This window comes from Haliaeetus albicilla, chromosome 10 (assembly GCF_947461875.1).
Source record: "Haliaeetus albicilla chromosome 10, bHalAlb1.1, whole genome shotgun sequence".
Classification (NCBI taxonomy): Eukaryota; Metazoa; Chordata; class Aves; order Accipitriformes; family Accipitridae; genus Haliaeetus; species Haliaeetus albicilla.
The window spans coordinates 35974273-35993681 of NC_091492.1; the positions used below are offsets into that span (position 1 = coordinate 35974273).

The 19409-nt window shown below is 42.7% G+C and overlaps 1 protein-coding gene across 18 annotated transcripts in view; it reads left to right on the forward strand.

Annotated features, from left to right (window-relative positions):
• FBRSL1 (fibrosin like 1) overlaps positions 1–19409 on the forward strand; it is a 558190-nt gene that overhangs the window by 248689 nt on the left and 290092 nt on the right. For 16 of the 18 annotated variants that reach the window (XM_069794958.1, XM_069794967.1, XM_069794969.1 and 13 more), the window contains exon 4: positions 11025–11060. The exons of the other annotated variants lie outside the window; for them this stretch is intronic. In XM_069794958.1, coding sequence (XP_069651059.1) covers positions 11025–11060 — 36 coding nt within the window. The remainder of the gene's footprint in view (positions 1–11024; positions 11061–19409) is intronic. 18 annotated transcript variants of the gene reach the window in all.

Below are 19409 nucleotides of genomic sequence, written 5' to 3' on the forward strand. Positions count from 1 at the left end.
AAAATGGCTCTATGTTTTGTTTTGTTTTCTCAAAGAAGTTGTGTTAAAAAGCTTTTTACAGTATCTTTGGGTTTAGCTACTGCATATAATCACGTAGTTTGGGTGCAAAGTCAGTTCATCTAATTTTATGCTTCCTGCCTCCAAGATATGAAAGGTTTTTGGGGGAAAGCTGTCTTTCTCTCAGGAAATTCGATGGTACGTTGAGTGAAATGTTATGATAAAACAAAAGCAAACGGTGCCTTAGTGTGTAAACACACAAATGGGCTTTTGAGTCACCAAGAAATCAATGGCAGTGCTGGGATAATTTTATATGAAGGCTTTTTGTGTTAGCAATTAGCATTTTGCCTTCATTAAAACATGATTTTTTACTAATTAGGACCTTTCCCGTTAGGAGAGATTTAAATGAAGAACAATAATCAAACGCTGGCACAAGCATGTCTGAAATATTAAATTTGCCATTTCAATGGCAAGCCACAGAAATCCCAGAGCGAGTGGTTTTCATGTTGAGTTCTATTAATGTAAAATATGCTTCATAACTAAAACCTGTCACAGAAAACGGCTCACACCAGCTAAATTCAATTGGACAGTTAATTTAGCTTTAAAATTGAAAACACTACCTCCGCTTCAGGATGCAAAAGGAAGGGGGGGGAAGCCTTTGATAAGTGTAATGTATTTGCTATTAAGGCTTTCAGAGCCCATTCTACAGGAGGAAAAGGGAGAAAAAGGGGAAAAAATGGCTCCCACAAATGTGTTTAAAAGCTGAAAGTATTTATTAAAAATGTCAGCAGAAAAGTGCTTTTGGCAGATTAAAGCGGGATTCAGCTTGACAGCTCTGACAGGGAAATGTGACGGGGGAAAATTCTCTCTACATGTTTAGAGTGCGAATGGGGCGCTGTAAACAGCCGACGCAGTGGGAGGAAGAGAAAAATAACGTGTCCTGTGATCTGCTTCCAGGATTGTGAGCCCACGTGCCACAGTGGGGAAAGTCGGCGGGGGGGGGGGTGGGGCTTTGGACACATCCCCTTGCTGCGGGGCGTCTTTGACCGTGTTACTAGTCAATAATGATCATAATTTTATATATACATATATTTATGCAATTCTCTCCTTCCCCTCTCCTTGGCTACTCTTGACAGGTATGTGAGCAGGGGCACCTGATAGCATTGATGTACCATAATGTGGGGCTGCGGGAGAGGAATAACATATTCAAACTTAGCGACTAGCTTAGGTCAAAGTGTTAAGTGGTCTTAGAGACTTTTCTTGTTAAGCTGATGCACTTCCAGTTTTTTCTCCTCCTTTCCCTTTGCCCCCAAAGTTGCAGGCTGAGCCTGCAGGAATTGAGTCTGAGTGCCTAATTCCTACAAAATCTTCAAAGCTAGTTCAGCAGCCAGTGAAATTCAGTGGGAAATAGGCACTCCGTTCTTTTTTAGTCAACGGGGATATTTGGGCAGTGCCTGAAGGCCAGGGCACACTTCAGAGCTTTGCTGAAGCTACTCTCATGACCTGGTGACCCATTGCAAATGAGAATTTTTCAAATTAGTAATTAAACAGTTTGAAAAGTAAGGTTCATGAATCACAGAATGCTCTTCGTTCATTATTTGATGAGTGCAATTTAGCTTTAATTACGTATAACGCTTCCTCGCGTACTAGTAAATGTTCTGTAGTCTATTTAGTGACTGTCAGAAAGTCTTAGAAAGTCCCACGGGTGCAATCTGATGGTTTTCCCCATTTGCGTGCAAAGGAATAAGGCGGCAGACTTTTTCTTTTTGTAGAGTGGGAGCAGGGAAAGGGAGAGAAGACGACGACATGCTACTGAGCGTCAATTCCTGCAGGATTTTCTGTCCAGCTGTGCCTGGTCCCTGTATGGTTCTGAAACTGGATTTCCCGGTGTGCTGTTTAAATAGGTGGTGTGCAGCTGAACCAATGCAACCCCCTTACACGTGGCACTGAGGGTTAAAAAGCCACAGGGCAGTAAGGACATAAAGGGAAGGCAGGGATGGTTTTTCCTTGTGGCTAGCAGTTATAAATCGAGGCTCTAGCACACGGTTGTGCTGGGGTGGCCACCTGTCCTTGCAGACGGATGCTCTGCAGCAGGAGGCACCTGGGCTTGTTTCTCGCTCTCCCCCAAGTAGCTCTCCTGCTGTTTCTTGGTGCATTTGGCCTTCAGGACTAATTTTCATGCTGCCTTTCCCTCCCATCTCTTTCCCCATTAACTTGGGTGAACAATGGAGTAAATGAGGCGGGAGGTGGCAGGTTTGGCTGCTGTACGGCAGCACACAGCAGGTGTGGTGGGAAATATGTGTATGAAAGTGTCGGCTATAGCGTTCAGCGTTGCCACCTTAGGAGCACCGGAGTCCTCCCTCCAGCTTCATTGTCGGTCTCCATTTAGAAGGCGCTATTATGAACAGCTTAGCTCCTCCGTGTGATTTGTTTCTTGAGGTGACTTGTTCAATGGGATGCCAGCAAGTTGTTCTTTATTTACATTAATGCATGTCATTAGTCTCTAATGGACCATGAAGTCAAGAGGTGGCCTGGTCTGTCGTGAAATAATTGCACTCTAAAGAAAACTGAAGCAAATGATTGATTATGTCTTGCACACACAGTCACAGCCATCAGTCCGTCCACAACAAAACCCAGAGCGTTTTGTTGCTTCTTGGCCACAATGAAACTTCTGTGAGGAGAGAGTGCTACAACTTCATAGTAAGACTGCAATTGTCTGTCTTGTATAGCGCGTCTTTCCAGACATTACACTGAGTGCCATTTATTATGGGTCATTGGGGAAAAAAATGCTTATTATGATCTAGTGAAATCACCTCTGGCTGCAGAGGTTTGATTTGTTGAGGCTGGTCTCGTCTTTGGGGTGATGAAACTTCAGAGCAGAAAAATAGAGATGTTTTAGCCCAGGTTTGCACAGCAGATGGTGTGGTGTGGGGGAGAGTGGGTGGGAATTTGCCACTTGTTTATGTTCCCAGTGTCAATGTAAAGTTCCCTTAAAATCTACTACAAAGCTGACACTCCTGTTACACATGTACTCTCAGGTCTTCTACAACCAACACAGAGTCAACAGCCTTTTTCCAAAATGGGATTTTCCTCTGCTCTCTTTCATAGTGAGGTAATTGGAAGTTGCCAGAGAATTAAGAGCTAGATAAGCCATATTGCTATTTTGTTGTGTTGACCCAAGTAAAAGTGGAAGGCTTGGGCATTTTGTTTTGGTTTTTCCCCATGTTCCGTAATTGTCCTAATCTTTTCTGATGTCCTGAACAGTCCAAAAATCCACAGAGCCTTGTATAATGGCTTGAAAAAAAGGTTTTTATCTTTTTCTTGACCCATCAGCTTAAGAACTGCCTGCTTTTTAATGGATTTTCTCCCTCACTAAATTGAATGGATCGTCCCTCATTATCATTTAAATAGAAGCCTCACTCCCTGTGAACATGGAAAATTTGAATGTGGTAGTAGAGCTGTGATAATTTGAAATATTCGGAAGGTGGGGGCAAGGAGGGGGAGCAGGCGGCAGAGTGCAGAATTGCTGTATGTAATTGTCATGGATTCTCAATTTTGTTGCCACAAGATGGGAAAATAGACTAATAATTGTCTTCCAACCCTAGTAGAATAGTTGCCCTAGTTAGCTGAAGCTAACACTCTAATTGTCATGGGGGCACAGAGATGAATGAGGATGTATGCAGGGCACAGCCAGGGCTAAATTGAGTGATATACTAAGGCAAAGAGCAAATTGGCAATTATTGGCCCAGCTGAAAAGGTTGGCAGGTGTGCTGCTTTCTCACGAGCCCTTAGGGGGAAATTGGAAATATAAAATATCGACCATAAATACTCACTGATTAGGAAATATGTTGCAAGAGGTGCTGGCCACTTAAGAGTCAAAACTCTCCTTTTCAAGGGATTGGCTTCAGCTGTGCATAAAACCAGCAAGCCCTGCTACTAAGTTGTTCAGAGTTTTTTCCTCTCATCCCCCATCCCTCAGGCTCTCTTTTCTAATTTTCCATCATTCTATCCTCATATGTTTGTTTGTTTTTCTTTAAACATAATAAACGAAAAGCAGTCTTTTATGAAATGCAGAGATTTTCCTCTCTCTAAATGTTCTTTGATAAGTGTTTAGCATATTGTGTAGACTAGATATAAAATTCTCTCTCTGGTAGATGAATACAAAATAACTTCTGTGATTTCTAATTCAAACAGTTCACTGTGATCTGCTTTTCTTTGTGTGCCATCACAGGCACCTATCTCCCCCTTCCCTCCTACTTTCTGTACCATGCTTCCCCTCCTGGGGCAAAGGGATTAAAGCAGCAGCAGGGTACAAAGCTGCAGGTCTGTTATGTGTGCCTCAGGCTGAAGTACCTTGCCAGAAGCATGATCAAATGAGCCTCTGAACTGAGAATTGGACCACAGTCACCCCACAGGTCCATATTTATCCATTTTTCAATCTTTGGCATATGTGGGACACCTGGTCTTGGCTCTGGGCAGGGTGGTGGTGGGACAACAGAGCTTGGTATGTCTCAGGCCACGAACACCTTAGTGCGATAGTCAGGGATGTTAACTGAGTCGAAGGAGTTTTTTGGAAGGCCTGGGATAGCAACCTGTGGACTGCAAACTCTTTTGTGGCACGTGCTGTCAGCTGTTCCCCATATGTAGCACGCTAGAATCTGATCCCCAGTTTGAAGAGTGGAATAAAAGCATTGTAGAGCTTAGTGAAATAAAGGTAGCAACAGAATAGTTTTAAAACCCCTTCCTCAAACCATGAGTTCTTGGGAAACTTGTTTGAATATACATGCAAGGATTACAAAACCTTTCAAGTCACATTCTTCTGGAGGCAAAAATTCACGTCCCTTCAGCATGCTATCTACTTTTATCTTTTTGTCCCTCAAAATACGAAATGCTTGCATGAAGACTGCTGCAGCAGAAATGATGAGCAAAGTTGTAATGACTTGCATGAAGCTTCAGGTACTGAAGCATAGCTAGGAAGAAAGAAAGCCTGGAGAAGTTTCTCTGAAGTTGGCCGAGGGGTGATGGTTTGAATGGGAGCAGCACTCATACATGTTCCGTGTGTTTCGGAAATGTGAGGTCTTTTCATATTGTTCCTGGTTTACTGTATGCAGTTCATTTGTTCCTGGTCAGCAGCTGTCTTTCCTTCTGCTGTCAATGGCCATCAGCTGTAGGAATCTAGGTGTCTTGGTTGGAAGCTGTTCTGTAGCTTATCAAGCCAGTTACAGATGTTTAGACCTTGTGTAGTTTGATATACTAATGAACTGGTTTTGCAGTATTTCCAAGCATAAACCCGTTTGTTTATGCAACATAATAAAATAAGTGAATTAAAGAAGGAACACGTTCAAGTTTTGCATGACATCCAAAATCATTCATCATGTATTGTGGTTATCTTGTCAGGTCCTGGTCTAATCTAAGTGAACATCAGATATACTCTGTGACCTTTGCCAAGTCAATTGAACTCATTGTATTAACAGACAGGAGTGTGACTATGGAAATTAATTGCGTTAAGAGACTCCACGTTAAGGTCTGGGATATCTTCTGCCCTTGGCCCTTTTTGCCCTCCTCCCCACTTACTCCTCTTATTCCAAGACATTTGAGTTTTCTAAGGGACTTGCTTGGAAAGGAAAAACTAGATTTCTCTGGTATTCAAAGCTGAACCAATATTCTGTTGTTGAATGTTCTATAAATGACCAGGTGGACAGGTAAACATGCATGCTGTCAGTCCTATCTGACTGCAGAATTGGGGCAACTGAGAAATAGTGGAAGACAGCTACAGCTGAGGTGAGTTTTCATCCTGAAAAAATGCTATGAAAGATAATTAAAAATTAGTTCTCTCTATATCATTGATTAACTCTGCTGAGTGCTAATCAACCAAATCAGGCTTGTGGCATTAGGCCGTATGATAGGTTTGGGCCTGTGATTTGGCAAGGCAAGATTAGGCACTAAATAGGAGCTGGGAAGTCTGCATCAGTTCCCTCCTCTGCTGGGGACTCCTTGGGTGACACTGGGCCTGTGTAAGTCTTTCTCTGCCTCAGTTTCCACACTAATATGGGGGTGATGTTAATAATAGTGCTAGGAGGCTCTTTCTAGGGACTGTCCTGTGCCCACAAAGGAATAGCTATTTGCCCAAAATGCCTATTTCAGCAGCTGACTTGGAGGTACTTAATATACTTTTTGGTTTCAGCCAACAAAAGTGGCACATTTCAGAAAAGCTGGAATGAACTCTTGACGTTTCTGGAATATGTTGATTTAGGTCTTTTAACCAAAGAGGAGGGAAGTGAATATTAAAAACAACAGCTAATTTTGTGGTCATGCTGCCATCACTTGCTTTTATCTAATCCCCTTATAGTTAGTTCATGTGTCAAGGATACAAAAGATCCAAGTTGAAATCTGCCTGACCGATTGAGAGTGGGGAATTGGCTTGAGGTGCCCTATTGCCTTGATTATTACTGGATTTTAAAGCCCTTCCTACTGTCATTCTAATTCAGTAAATAACCCAATGGCTTTAAGAAACAGAACAGAGGGTGTCTTGATTTCTTTTGCATCGTGAGAACAGTGGAAGGCCGTGCTTTTATTTATACAAGGGAAATAACATTTCCTGTCAGTTTAATAGATGATCTTGGAAAACCTGCTGAAGGTTATTGGTGAGATCTTGTCATGATTTTCTTTTCTAAATTGCAATCACAGTGTTTATCAGGAATAAAGGAAGAAATCTTTTAAATACAATTGTAGATTGCAGTGTAACTGAAACTCTCAAGGACATCGGTGAGGGGATAGTAGAGTCTTTCAACAGTAAGATTTTGTCTTTGCTGCCAGAAAGGTGTATTTTTTTATATCCAGTGTAATTAACACGAGAGCTATCCCAGGGTAGAAGTAATTCACTCTGTGACATAACTGAAATGCCTTGTCTGTGCTGTCTGGTTTTGTTTTTAACCTTGGGCTTAAAAGGAACCAAAAATCTTTAGTTGTAAAAGAGCACATCATCTGCAAAATATTATAAGCCATTTATCTTTATGCACAAATGCCATCTAGCACTGTAGTTCTACTTAAGCGTCATTAAATGCATAGACCACACTCATTTTGCCTCTAACTAGTAACAGTCTCCCTTAGAAACCCAGGGTATTCCAGACAGGGCTGAAAGAAGCACGAGAGGCACAAAAGCCGGTGCTCAAGCCAGGCAGAGAAGGCCTCTGCCCTCCCCAAGGGTCTGCTCGGGATTGCTTCACGTGGCAGCTGCAGCCAAGGGGAGCAGCGTCTGCAAGCTTGGCGTGGAGGCATCTGCTGCGTTGGCTTTGCCAGAGGGCTGGCAGACCGTGCCCGCTGGCCCCTGCCTGCTCTGAGTGGCCAGCACTTGGGTGCTGTGGGCACATCGCTCTCCCCATCTCCTACTTCTTCTGCAGTGTCGGGTTTTGCAGGTGCGAAGGCTTTTGGAAAGGTAGTTGTTCCTGCATCTGGCTGCAGAAAGTTGGCCAGGTGGGGTCACGGTCCTCTCTCTTGGAGTTGCATGTTTGGCTGCATCTTTCCTGCCTGCGATGCTTTCTTCAGACAGAGTTTGAAGGCCAGAACTGAGCCTGCTTGGGTGCCTGGGTTGAAGCAGTAAGCGCTGGTTTGGGTTTTGGTCTCGGGTGAACCAAAGCTACCAGGCAGGTGCTGTGCTGGTCGGTGCAGCACTAACATGAATGTGGTTAGCTAGGTACCACAGTAACCATTGTACCCTGCTGCTTGAGGTACCTTCAGACGAGGAGATTGACCAAAATGGCAAATAGACTATTTTGAGAATAAGAATTTTATGACGGCCCTCCATGTAAGCGCTCCTGTCCTGTAGGTAAGAGCCTCTGTAAGTCATTCCAGCTGAAGATTTGCCCCAGTAACTGCTCTTGCCAGGCAAGGACTCATTCACAGTCAAAGGAGGTTTCTTCAACTTCGGGTAGATGCCAAGTTAAACTTCCACTAAGATTTCTTATATTTGCAGCCACGATTGATTACTTTTCTCATTATTTGATCTTGATATAGAGACATATGGATTGAGCTATGTTTATATCAACCCTCAAAGATTTTTTTTCTTTAGGAACATCCATCACAGTTGCATGCAAACTGTTCGGCTCTGGCACTCATAGCTGATATTAGCTGGGGCTTTCAAAGTTTCTACATGTGGTGGTTGGTATGGATCCTCCTAAAGAGCCCACAGTGTTCCCGGCTAACCAAGAAAGCAATAGCGGTTTGTTAGATGTGCAGAAAAATGCATGCAAACAGCTCTGGAGAGCGTGGGACATGGCTGTGCATAAACCTAATTGTTGGAAAGGTTTTTTACAAGTTGAATTTACAAGTTGAATCCAAAGTATTCACTAGTTACTAACTTTATAGAGGCAACAAAAATTTGGGGGGGGACACCCCTTTTCCCCCCCTGATTTCCAGGAAATTTAATGTCAAAACTTGTAAGGGAGGAAGAAGTTCTTAGATGTGAGAAATGCCAGAGTAAATTGCCATTCATTTTTAATTATTTCTGATGTAACACTTTTATTCAGCAACTCTTTTTATTGTTTTCTACTCAGTGGTTTTGAATCAGTGGTCTGCACATTCCTGGGGTTCTTGGACAGCTTGGGGTGCCTGAAAGATATCTAAGAAAAGCAGGTCTCTTGTTAGTGCATTTGAGTTTGTTGTCCAAGGCTCTGCTCCATTCCGGGAAAATATTTTGGGCGCGCACATAATTGAAAATAACTGTTAAAGTGAAAATGCTCTGAGAGGCTGTTTCCCTAGAGAGAAGCTTCTAATGAAACCTCTTGTTGCTGTTTTTGGTTATTATTTCCAATTTGTTAGACCTTGTCAGTCTTTGTTAAAACTGAGTTGATGGGGGAGGGGGGAGTGGGGAGACTGAGAACTGCCAGCCCTTCTCCTTTCCTCCTCCCACCTCTCCAAGCAGGTAATTGGCCCTCTCCTCATTTCCATGTGTACTTTAGGTGAACTGCCTGATCAAGCTATCCAAAGTGTCAGAACAGATAATTGTGTTCAGCTGTTCAACATACTTCTGTAGATAGCAGGATGTTGTCATTAACCTTTTTTCTATACAAGGCTGAATTCCACGAGTTGTTTGTTTGTTTAAAGTATTTAGAGGGAGGGATAGGTTTGTCTTAGTTTCTCAAAAACAGAGATAAATGCTGCTGCCCTTCATTTCACCAGTCTGTAGCTTTATTTCTGGGCCGTTTGCACCAAAGAGGTTTATAAATAACTCTCTACTTTTTTGTAGTGTTTGAAGGCAGAGGCTAAATCAACGTGCAGGATGCAAAAGGTGGAAAGTCAAATGCTGTTAGCAGTTTATTATTGCTATCTCAGACTCCCCTGTGAAGGCTGTCCTTTTTCTGCAGAACAGAGGTCTCCTGACAGCAGGACAGAGGTGCAGGTGTTGCATGCCAGGGATGAGGACTGGCACCCAGTCACACAGTGGCTGCAAACCTGTGTGTAAGACCTGTGAAGAGCTGTGCCACAGCATTCCTTCCGTCTGGCACCCTGGTTCCTGTGCCAGCTGGTGAGAGGGTTAATGGGGAGCCCTCCTTCCTCCAGCACCACACTCACTTAGTTGTAGGGCTTTGCTGTTGTCTCTTCTTCGCTTTGGAAGCTTTCCTCCACGGGCACTTGGCTGGCAAATTGCTTCTCTGATGTCCAGGGCAGTTGCAAGACAGTGGCACAGAGCATGCATGGGCAGACCGACAAGGCGATCGAGTCTTCCATGGAGTGCAGGAGTCTGGAAAGGTTTCTGCATGTATCTAGGTATCTTCTGATCAAAAGGTTTGCAGACTGGTAGTACAAAGGAACGGTTATCTTACTGGTGGAAAATTACAAGTATTTGCAGTAGCCTGCAATCAGTTTGCATCAATCTCTTTGGGGGTATTGTGCTGTTGTGGTGATTTAGTAACACGATAACTTCTGGCGCTGCTGCAAAAAGACAAACAATCTTCAAGATCAGCCTGCAACAATTCAGTACTTTCGTTCAGGCTTTGGTACCCACTAGAACATCAGTCTTGGAAACGGGACTGCTAAGACTCCCTGAATCTTGTTTAATAAAATCACGTAGCTAAGACATCATGATTATAAATCACACTTGGAAATTGGCCTGCAGAGTACTTTCTGGGTCATGTGGCGTCATATGCCACCACTGTTCCCGGCTTCTTTTTAATTTCCGAAAAGAAGGCGTATAGCAGCAGCTGGAGATAGGGGTAGAATTCATTTAGCTGCTTCAAGAAAGCCACTGCCAGTGAAAAACAGCAGCTCGACAGTCTTACTTTGTAGAGAGGGGAAAGCGATCCGAGTGACTGGAGGTGGTGTAATGAAAAGGAAAAGAACCAAATGATTTAGCAGCCTGTGAAAGAGGTAAGGATGTGGTAGAGAAAGGAGCAGGAGGAGCTGAAATGAAGAGCAGGATTAAACAATGTAACTTAACTTATTCTAAAGGGACAGAATGCTTATTAAAGCTCTGAGAGATGATAAATTAGTGCTTTGCTGCTATTGTTTCAGATAGAGTTGTCATATGGTAATACTGCAGCAACGAAGGCTGGAGGCTCGCAAATTCATAGAGGGGAACGGAAGGTGGGATATACAGTTACATGATTGAAAGTTGGAGTCAGTGAGGCAAAATGTGCAGCCCCGATTCAGGAGAGCATCCTTACACGTGTGCTGTTCCTTGGAAGCTGCCGTTACCCGAAGAGGGACGGTTCAAAATGCGTACTCTGCTGCTATGAAGACATATCCCACGCTCAGAGCTTTTACCTTAGCTGGGAGGTGCTGTCGAAGCCCTGCTCTAGCTTATGAAACCCTTGTCTGAAATAGCCCCGGAGCCCTCACCTGGAAATGCTCTTTTGCTGTTATTCCTGTGGCAGCATGCAGAATGTCAGAAGATCATTTGAGGCGCTCTGGTTGTGAAGTTCTCCCCTAAGGAATACTGGGCTGGGGGAGGGAATCGCAAAATGATTCTTATCTTACATTACACAGAATCTCTTGCATTACTTACTGTGGCATATTGTTTCCTCCCACAGAGTTCTGCTCAATCGCTTTCAGGAAGAGGCTACTCCGTAAGTCATTTTACAGCTAATTCTTTCACTTCTGTTGATGTTGATTGCAGAGGTTTACACTACCTATTGCATATCCACTGACATGAGAGAAATGCAGAACATAAAGACTAGGGTTAGAATGCAGGACTGTCACGCACCTGGCAGGGGACAGCCCTGACATGTTAGAGCGCATTAGTCTGGGGCCTTCTTCAATTTAATTTTATGCTTATAAGGAGGGGGGGGGGGGGTGTTGTTTTGTAGTGGATTTCAGCTAGATAGTCACCTCCTGAGAACTAGAAGACATGAGTGGGGAGGTTTTTCAACACCAGTGGGAGATGCTTCCCTCTTCTCCTCCCTCCCTCATCAGGTTTTCATGTGTGCGTTAAATACAAGAATCAAAGGCAAAATTACTCCATCTTAAGAGGAATTGTGACCCTCACCTCTGTGAATAAAAAAAGTCAATAGTCTCTTATTTATAAGCTCTGAGTTATAAAACAAGCTCCTTTGTTTTCAGAGGAGTGTGTTGCTGGTGTTTTCTTCGCAGGAGTGCCATAGGTGCCAGTGTTCTAGGGCTGGTGTTACAGGGCCAGGACACATCTGCATATGTATGCAATGTAATTGACCATTGCTGTTCACATGTACCTTATTTGGATGTGCATTAATGACATTTCTTCTATGTAGAGGTGGTATAATTGTTTATTTTGGGTACCTTTGCTGCTCAGCTGTCCAAAAAGGCAGGCGCACAGACCTTATTGTATATGTTAGTAAGAAATAGGAGAGGGTGTGAGTGGCTTAGCAATGTCAACATGAAAATTCCTGGAATCGTATTGTATCTGACTCTCATAACAAATGTATGGCGTGTAGATACCTGTTACGATACCCCAGTTGTTCAGCCAATGTCATGTATACCCTCATTGCTATTGCAGAGGTTGTAAGATGAAGGCATATGCTAATCTTGTATGCAAATCTGAACGAGAATGTCTCAGTCCACCTAACAATTCCTGCCTACGCTTATTGACAATAATTGCTGTTTTCACAACCTCTGCCACGATAAAGTTTTGCCTTCTAGGTGAATGGTCCCAAACTTTCTTTCCTACCAAGAGCTGTAACTGCTCACTTTTCATAGACCAGAACAAGGGTGGATTTTATATACTTCAGGAAGTTGATGTGGAGACCTGATACACGGGGTTTTTTGCAATAATCGCTTGAATGATTTTCTTTCAATAATTTATGTTGTATGTTTAGAGTTGTATGATGGAATCTGTAAGCTTCTACCCAGTGCTGTGCACACAGAGAAAAAATTGCTAGGCAGTGCAGAATTTATGGTCTGATTTCATAGCAACACTGTTGCATCCTATCATACATATTATCAGAAATTCATAATACAAGAATAAGTACATTTTAATTATAAAGCCAGTACAAAATACCATATGACTTGAAAAGTCTTACGGTTTTAATGAAATAATGTCACAAATTTTTAGACAGGAATGACACATATGTCTCCTAAATATCCTCCTGTCTAAATCTTTCCAGCATCCCAGGTGAGTATCATTACTTAATTTGTTGAGTGATGAGGAATGTTTGCTCTAGGACCAGTTGAGCGCTGCTTCCCATACACGTGAACAGTTAGATTCACCTAAGCTTCTAAAGGCAGATGCTGTATCTTCTATTTGTCTGTAAAATGCCATGCATGCCTGTGGCACCACATAAATAATAATGAATCGTCTTCACAGATTTTATGACTGAGGGCATGGTTTGGGAATTAAACAATTTCCCACTGGCTATAACATAGGTTGCAAAATCTTAATGGAAAAAGGCCAAAGAATTCTTTTTAGAGTCTCAAGGCCAATAAATCATAGGACTGTTTTCCTCCATTGCTGGCTGTTAAGAAATTTACTCTTGTCTCTCAGAGAAATAATTTTGCGAAAATTTCTAGCTCCTTCTCTGTGCATGTGTGGGGACAAGGTTCTTTTATTTAGCCAACCCATAACTTCTCAAGGGAGGTAGGAGCTTTCTGTGTGCCAAGGCAGTATTTTGAGATCATGAGTAGTGTGAGCTGGGGTTGCTTTTCCTTATGGGTTGTCATTTTCCCTATTAAACTGCCTTCTGCCTCACCATGTACCAGCTGTTGAGGCTGACCATTTCCCTTAAGACTCCGATGCTGCTCTAAATTGATTTAGCATAAGGCAGAGACTATCACTTCCAGCACTGCCAGACCTCGCTGGCCCAAACCTGCATTGGAAGCTGATTCTCCCAGGTGGCAGAGAGATGTTCAAACCACCGGTTCAAGACAACTGGCCCCAAACCAGGGGTTGTCCATAATATCTTGTAACAGTTTTCATTTTCTCATGAAAGCAGCTGTATATGAAACACTAAGTCAGTATTTTGGCTCTGCCCCTGTTTACATCAAATAGGTTGTTTGCCAGACATGGTGAAAGCATGATGAAAAATAGTGCTAGCAGGAGGCATGATGGAGACACCGTTCTTGTATTGAGTGCTCCTTCTGATATCTATGCCCGGCTTGTGTTGTGGAAGACTGTCACTTGCGGAATGATAATATATATCGTTACTCGGTGAAGTTCTTGTACTGGGTTTCATAAGCAGCTGTTTAAATACCACAAACTATTTTGTGCGTGTTCATTTTTAATTAGCTCGTTTTGAATCTGCACACTTTACCATTCACTTGCTTCAGCCATCCTTGCAGAGATGTTTGCTTTCAGAAATATTTGTAGAAAATGCACGTTTTTAGGAAATGTGCATTTGCAAAAAGAGGACTTAAAACCTGTGGTAGTAATCTTGTATGAAAAAATCTCAATCCAAGGTTCAGCTCATCCAGCTGGGCCGCAGAGAGAAGGCAAGCAAGGCCCATCTGTGCAGTCAGAGCAGGCTAATGTTGAAAACCTCGGCAAACTGCTTGTATATAAGGTACAGACTCTGGAGCTAGAGTTAAGAAGAAAACTAGATGCAAGCGTCTAAATAATAACTCCTGAGTGCTGAATATTCCAACAACTTCATTGACTTCAGGCTTCCCATGGAATGTTAAGTGAACGTTAAGAACATTAAGTCCTATATAAGGACCATGCTTGAAATAACTCCATGAAATTCTGGTCTCATTGGAGTTACCACATAACCTCTGGTTAACTTCAGCTGCACCTGGATTTAAATTGTAGCCTCAAAAATAGCGTTAACAGTGACTTGGCACATAGTTTCACAGTCCATCTGTAGATATCACAGACAAAAGTTCTTATAAATGTAGTTCCCAAAATAAGTTTTGAATGGCGTTTACTTTCACTTGGATAACAGGAGACATATCTATGTCTGTACTGTTTCTGCAAGTTCCTTATCTCATCAGTAGCATGTGTTTCATATCCTTATCTTATTAAACGTATACTTCCGCTGTGCTGAGAAATAGAATGCTAGTTTGTTTATGGAGGTTAATATCTTTTTCCTTTTATGACTTGATGGTTACAGACGTGTGATAAACTACTCTAGCCATTTGTCACACTTCCTGCACACACAAATGAGATTAGTGATTTTAGTCAGAAAGGTCTGTCTGTCCTCTGAGCAGACAAAACAGATTTTCTTTTTGGTAACAGGATGAGAGGTCTGCCTACCTGAAAAGGCACTGATTTGTTAAAAAATAAGCAGAGAATTAGAAATTAGCTGTATGTTGAGGTTTCTGTGTATCACTGATACATATCTACCCTGTGGACCATTCTTCAAAGTTATTCCTGATAGTTAAGTCAATTTAGGACCTAACATAGTTAGAAAGTAGTTACAATGAACATAAAATTAGTACATACAGTTTGTTATTAATGGCTAAAAAGTTGCAATTGTTTATAAGGTTGAGCACATCATATAGACAAACGCAAGATGGAGTTGAACTTGACTCAGCTTTGTAGAGAGCATGGAAAAGGATAGAACTGGGAATATGTGGTAGCATAAAAAAAATAAACAAAAAACCTTTTCCAATAAATTATATAGTTTATTTATGGAGCATCTGTGCAGCTGTTCCTCTTCTGAAATGGAAGGGGCTAAAATGCGGGAGGGAATAAAAGAATAAACTTGAAAGCATACGGCAAATGGATAGCCAGTGGACCAACCTGTCTGAATGTACCTTGGAACAAAAGTACAGGAGGATGAGACGTCTTTGTTTGGTTTTATTTGTTCTTGGAAGATTTTTTTTTTTTTTTTTTTAATAAAAACAGTAACATATACTTGGCAGCAGCGGCAGCTGATTTTTATTCTGAGCTTCTGTAAAATATCAAAGTCTTTGCAGCCTAGTCAAATCCCTGGCAGCTCATCAAATTCTGTTGATTTTACATCTTCCTTGTTGAGCGCCGGAAACCAGTGTCTCAGATAACTTAGACTGCAGCTCATGGATAGAAAGAAACGTGCAAAACACCATAAGGCTAGCAGAGACGCTTGGGTCATCCAGAGTCAGCTTAGTGCTATCTGCAACCTTCTTTCCTTCTGCTTGGTGATGTAGCCTGAGAACGATTATCTTGTTACCCAGATGAAGCTGGAACCTGAGGTGGTACAGGCAAGCACTGGGTAGGCTTTGAGCACCCTGAGCCCTGCTGCACCGTCTGCCTGTACCCTAGTCTGCTCCTTCCTGACTGTTTCTCTCAAATTATGTTGTTGATTTTTGGAACTGGCTTTCCAGTTGCTAGTGAGGATCTTTATAGCCTTCCAGGATTCCTCTCCTGTGCTGTGCGCGTGATGTTGCTGTACAGCGAGCTGTCGCCCAGCACAGCTGCCCATGACCCCCTTACCCCGCTCAGATCTTTTTAGCTTGTACCTGTGAGCACACTTGCCGGGACAGCAAGTACTGAGCTGTGATTCACCTGATTTACAGCATGGAGGTGGTGTCCAGTGCAGTGAGCTCAGTGGGAAGGAGGACAGATATGAATTGACTGCAGAGTGCTAGGTAATCATCAGCCTAGGAACTGTTGACTCTTTGCAGGTTTATATACCCTCATATACCCTGTAAAGCTCTTTTCATGGCCTGTTTTAGTTTTGTGCCAGCTCAATGCAGTTCTGTGAAACTCTGAAACAGATGGTCCCTGCTAAGGAGGCTGTTCCCACGCCAGAAATCCTCAGTGCATGCACAGGCAGGTTCACTGTTCCCGTGTAATGGTTACAGAAGCTTGCTGAAGATCACTCCAGCAGCATTCCCCTGATCCGCTCTGTGCTTCAAGGATGCTCTTGTGCTCTCAGGCTGGGGACCAAATTGTCAGACTGGGAAAAGCACCTTCAACATCATCTTTTCTGTACAGAGCTTAAGTCAGTACCACTTCCTACATGGAGCGTGGTCCAAGACCCCAGGTGATGATTATATACCTTGCCATCTTTGAGATTGCCATGGAGAAACTGGTGTCCTGAGAAGGATAAATTTCTACATAAAGGTCAGCAAAATTATTGCTATGAAGCATATAATACTTCTGATTGGGAATTCTTAAGTGTGCTTCAGCTCGTGGGTGTGGAAGCACGCTCAGTGACCAGAGGCAAACTTGAATTGTAACTAATGGGGTTTCTCCACCTGCCAATCTGTCATACGCTAATGAAAAATTTCTCCTCTGTAGGTAGGTAACATTTCTTAGCTGGGCTGGAAAATTCATTGTATTTTAGGACCTCTGATAAATTAGCATTTTTCCTTGCCAAAAATCAATATTGGAAACAGGGCTCTTGTTATGAATCTAAAACTCCTTGAGCTGGAGCCAAAGTTAAATAATAAAAGTGAATTTAATATGTATTTCCTACGATAGTGTGCCTGTGGGCTGGCAACATGAGCAAGATTTTCTGGACAAGATTTATGGATAGGGGAGTATTAATTCGAAAATAAGTATCAATCTCATTTTGCCATGATGCCAAGTATAAAAGAGGGACTGTAATTGTCTTTTTCTTCTGGACAAGAAAAAGAATGGCAGATAGGTCCCCTTCAGGTGGAGCAATACTCTGTCTTCTTTGAAGACAGATACTCCGTTAGAAAGAGAAAAGAAAAAGGGACTGTAATGAAGTGATGTGGCCTGTAAGAGCAATGACAGCACAAAGGATTAAAAATAATAGAAAAATAATAATATGTAATAGAAACAAAGAATTTTGAAAGGAGTTCTCCCTCTACGGAGGAATGTTAGAGCGCCAGGAGTATAATGGTGGGTGTCAATCCAAAGCATTTAACTTCTGCTGGTTTTCTTTTCATGTGTTCCTAAATAGCTTCTCTTTACAAGAACTATCCCCATATTGGAATTCACCTGGACAAGCCGAGTTCACTGAATAAATGAAGTTTGTTTGCTCCAAGTGCCATGTGGGATGGAGCCAGGTTGCTGTAAGCCAGACAAGGAGCTGGCCCCTTGACTCCAGAGGCTGTCCTATAACCCATGAGCTCAAACGCTGTTGAGTAATTAGTGCATGTATTATTCCAGATCCGTGGGAGCTCTTGAGGGTTTTTGAAATGTCCCATGAAAAGCGTAAGCAGAAGTACAAACATAAATAAACTACATACTTCAGCTTTACAAATACTGAAGTCTGTGAACTTCCTTACATTTTCCTTTAGAAGTTCCCTTTTCTGAAAGTCTGTTTCTTCTTAGATGACCTCTGCTTTCAATTAGGATTAAAAGTCCCATAATTTTTCACTCATCTCCACAGCCCTAAGTAAGCACAAAGGGCCCTCTCTGGCTGAATTTCAGTCTGCCTGAACCAGTGGCCTTGGCAGAGGGGGCTGCTTTGGAGGCTCCCGGCGTAGCTGTACCAGCAGTGGTGCCCCTTTGTCCCTGTGGCCAGAGCAGGACAGGATGATGCTGATTTCCATAAACCCCTCAGCTGCGGGGGAAGCACAGCCAGCTGACACCGCAAGCCCTTGCAAGCCCCTTGAGGGACAGGGCATATGACTTCTGTGTGATTTTTGCCTGTGTTTTCAATCTCCCCTGCCATTGCCCTCAGTTCAGCTTGGGGCGGGTTGTGGAACAAATCTGTAATCTGACTAGAAAGATGCTATTGTTATACAGACGCATCCCCAAAATTCCCAGAGCTCCTTGGCTTTTGGGGTAGGATGACCTTGCTGTCGCTGGCCTTGCACACTAAAATGAAGAGTCGTCCTAAATCCATCTTGAATTCACCAGCCTGGAAAGGATTACATCCTGCTGAAGAGGAAAGGCAAAGGATTTTGAGACTCTCTAGTCTTTATTTCTGGACCTTTTTGATTAAGACAGTCCTGAGGCAGTTGTGTCATATATATGCTGTAGCTTTCTTTGTGTAATAGGGCGAGGTATTTGCTTGTCTGTCTCAGCTGTTTTCACATTGTTATTTGCTCTCATGGCTCTCTTTCCTTACAATCTATTGCCTTGTTTTAACTTTCTTTCCTTTCCCTTTACCAAAGCCAACAAAAGATGATTAAAGCAGGCGGTTGATTAGAATCAGGGCTATTTACCTGATGAGCACAATGAACAGGGGTTAAGTGTGGGGCCTCTTGGGGGATTTGCTTTTGATTTTTCTTTAGTTCTCTAATAGTCTTGTGCAGTAAGAATTGGCAGTGCTATGGTTTTATAACTAGAGAAGGGGTTAAAATAGCCCATTTCTGAGCACTGCCAGAGCGTGCTGCTGTTTGTTGTGCTGGGTGCTGCGGTAGGTTCCTCAGAGGAAATTCACGGGGGGGTGGCAGGGGGGAATAGGGGTTCACACTCTCTTGTTTTATCTCATATCTCAGTAAGCCCTTGCAGAAACCTGCACCCGAAACCACGGAGTGTAAGGGGAGCAGCAGAGGAAATAACAGCGCCGCTAACTCAGAATGCTATTGTAGAAATAAAAGATGAACAACATGTTTTGTTGGTCTTAATAGTAGATGAACAAGAGACAACATGGAAAAGGGATTGAGTGCATGAACTTTGTGGGTGCTACTGGCATTAGAGAATACCATCCGTTGTCTTAAAGCATTATAAAATTTAAAATACTTAATTGTGAGCTCAGTGGAATACCCTCTTGTACTTACACTCAAGGACTGATTGCTCATCAGTCCCCATATGATCTTCCCTATGTTAAACTGCAGTGAAATAAACTAGTCTAGAGCGGGTGAGTTATTTGGGTTGATGATAAAACTAGTCACTGCACCTCCAGAGCATAAGGAAGGTTTCCTGTAGGTCGGTGGTCTTTACTCAATTTCACCACTTGCATTTTTTCTTTGTGTACTTTTTGGTTTTTAACTGGAATATGTTATTAAAGGCTAGAGAGATCTTCCATTTCTTCCCTGTCCTAACAGAAGACAAAGATGCAACTTTAATTTAACAGAACAACAGATGCAATCCCAGGTCAGATCCCGCACCAAAGAAGGCTTTTGGTAACATGCTGAAGGTGTGGTGGCTCTGCTGTGAAAAC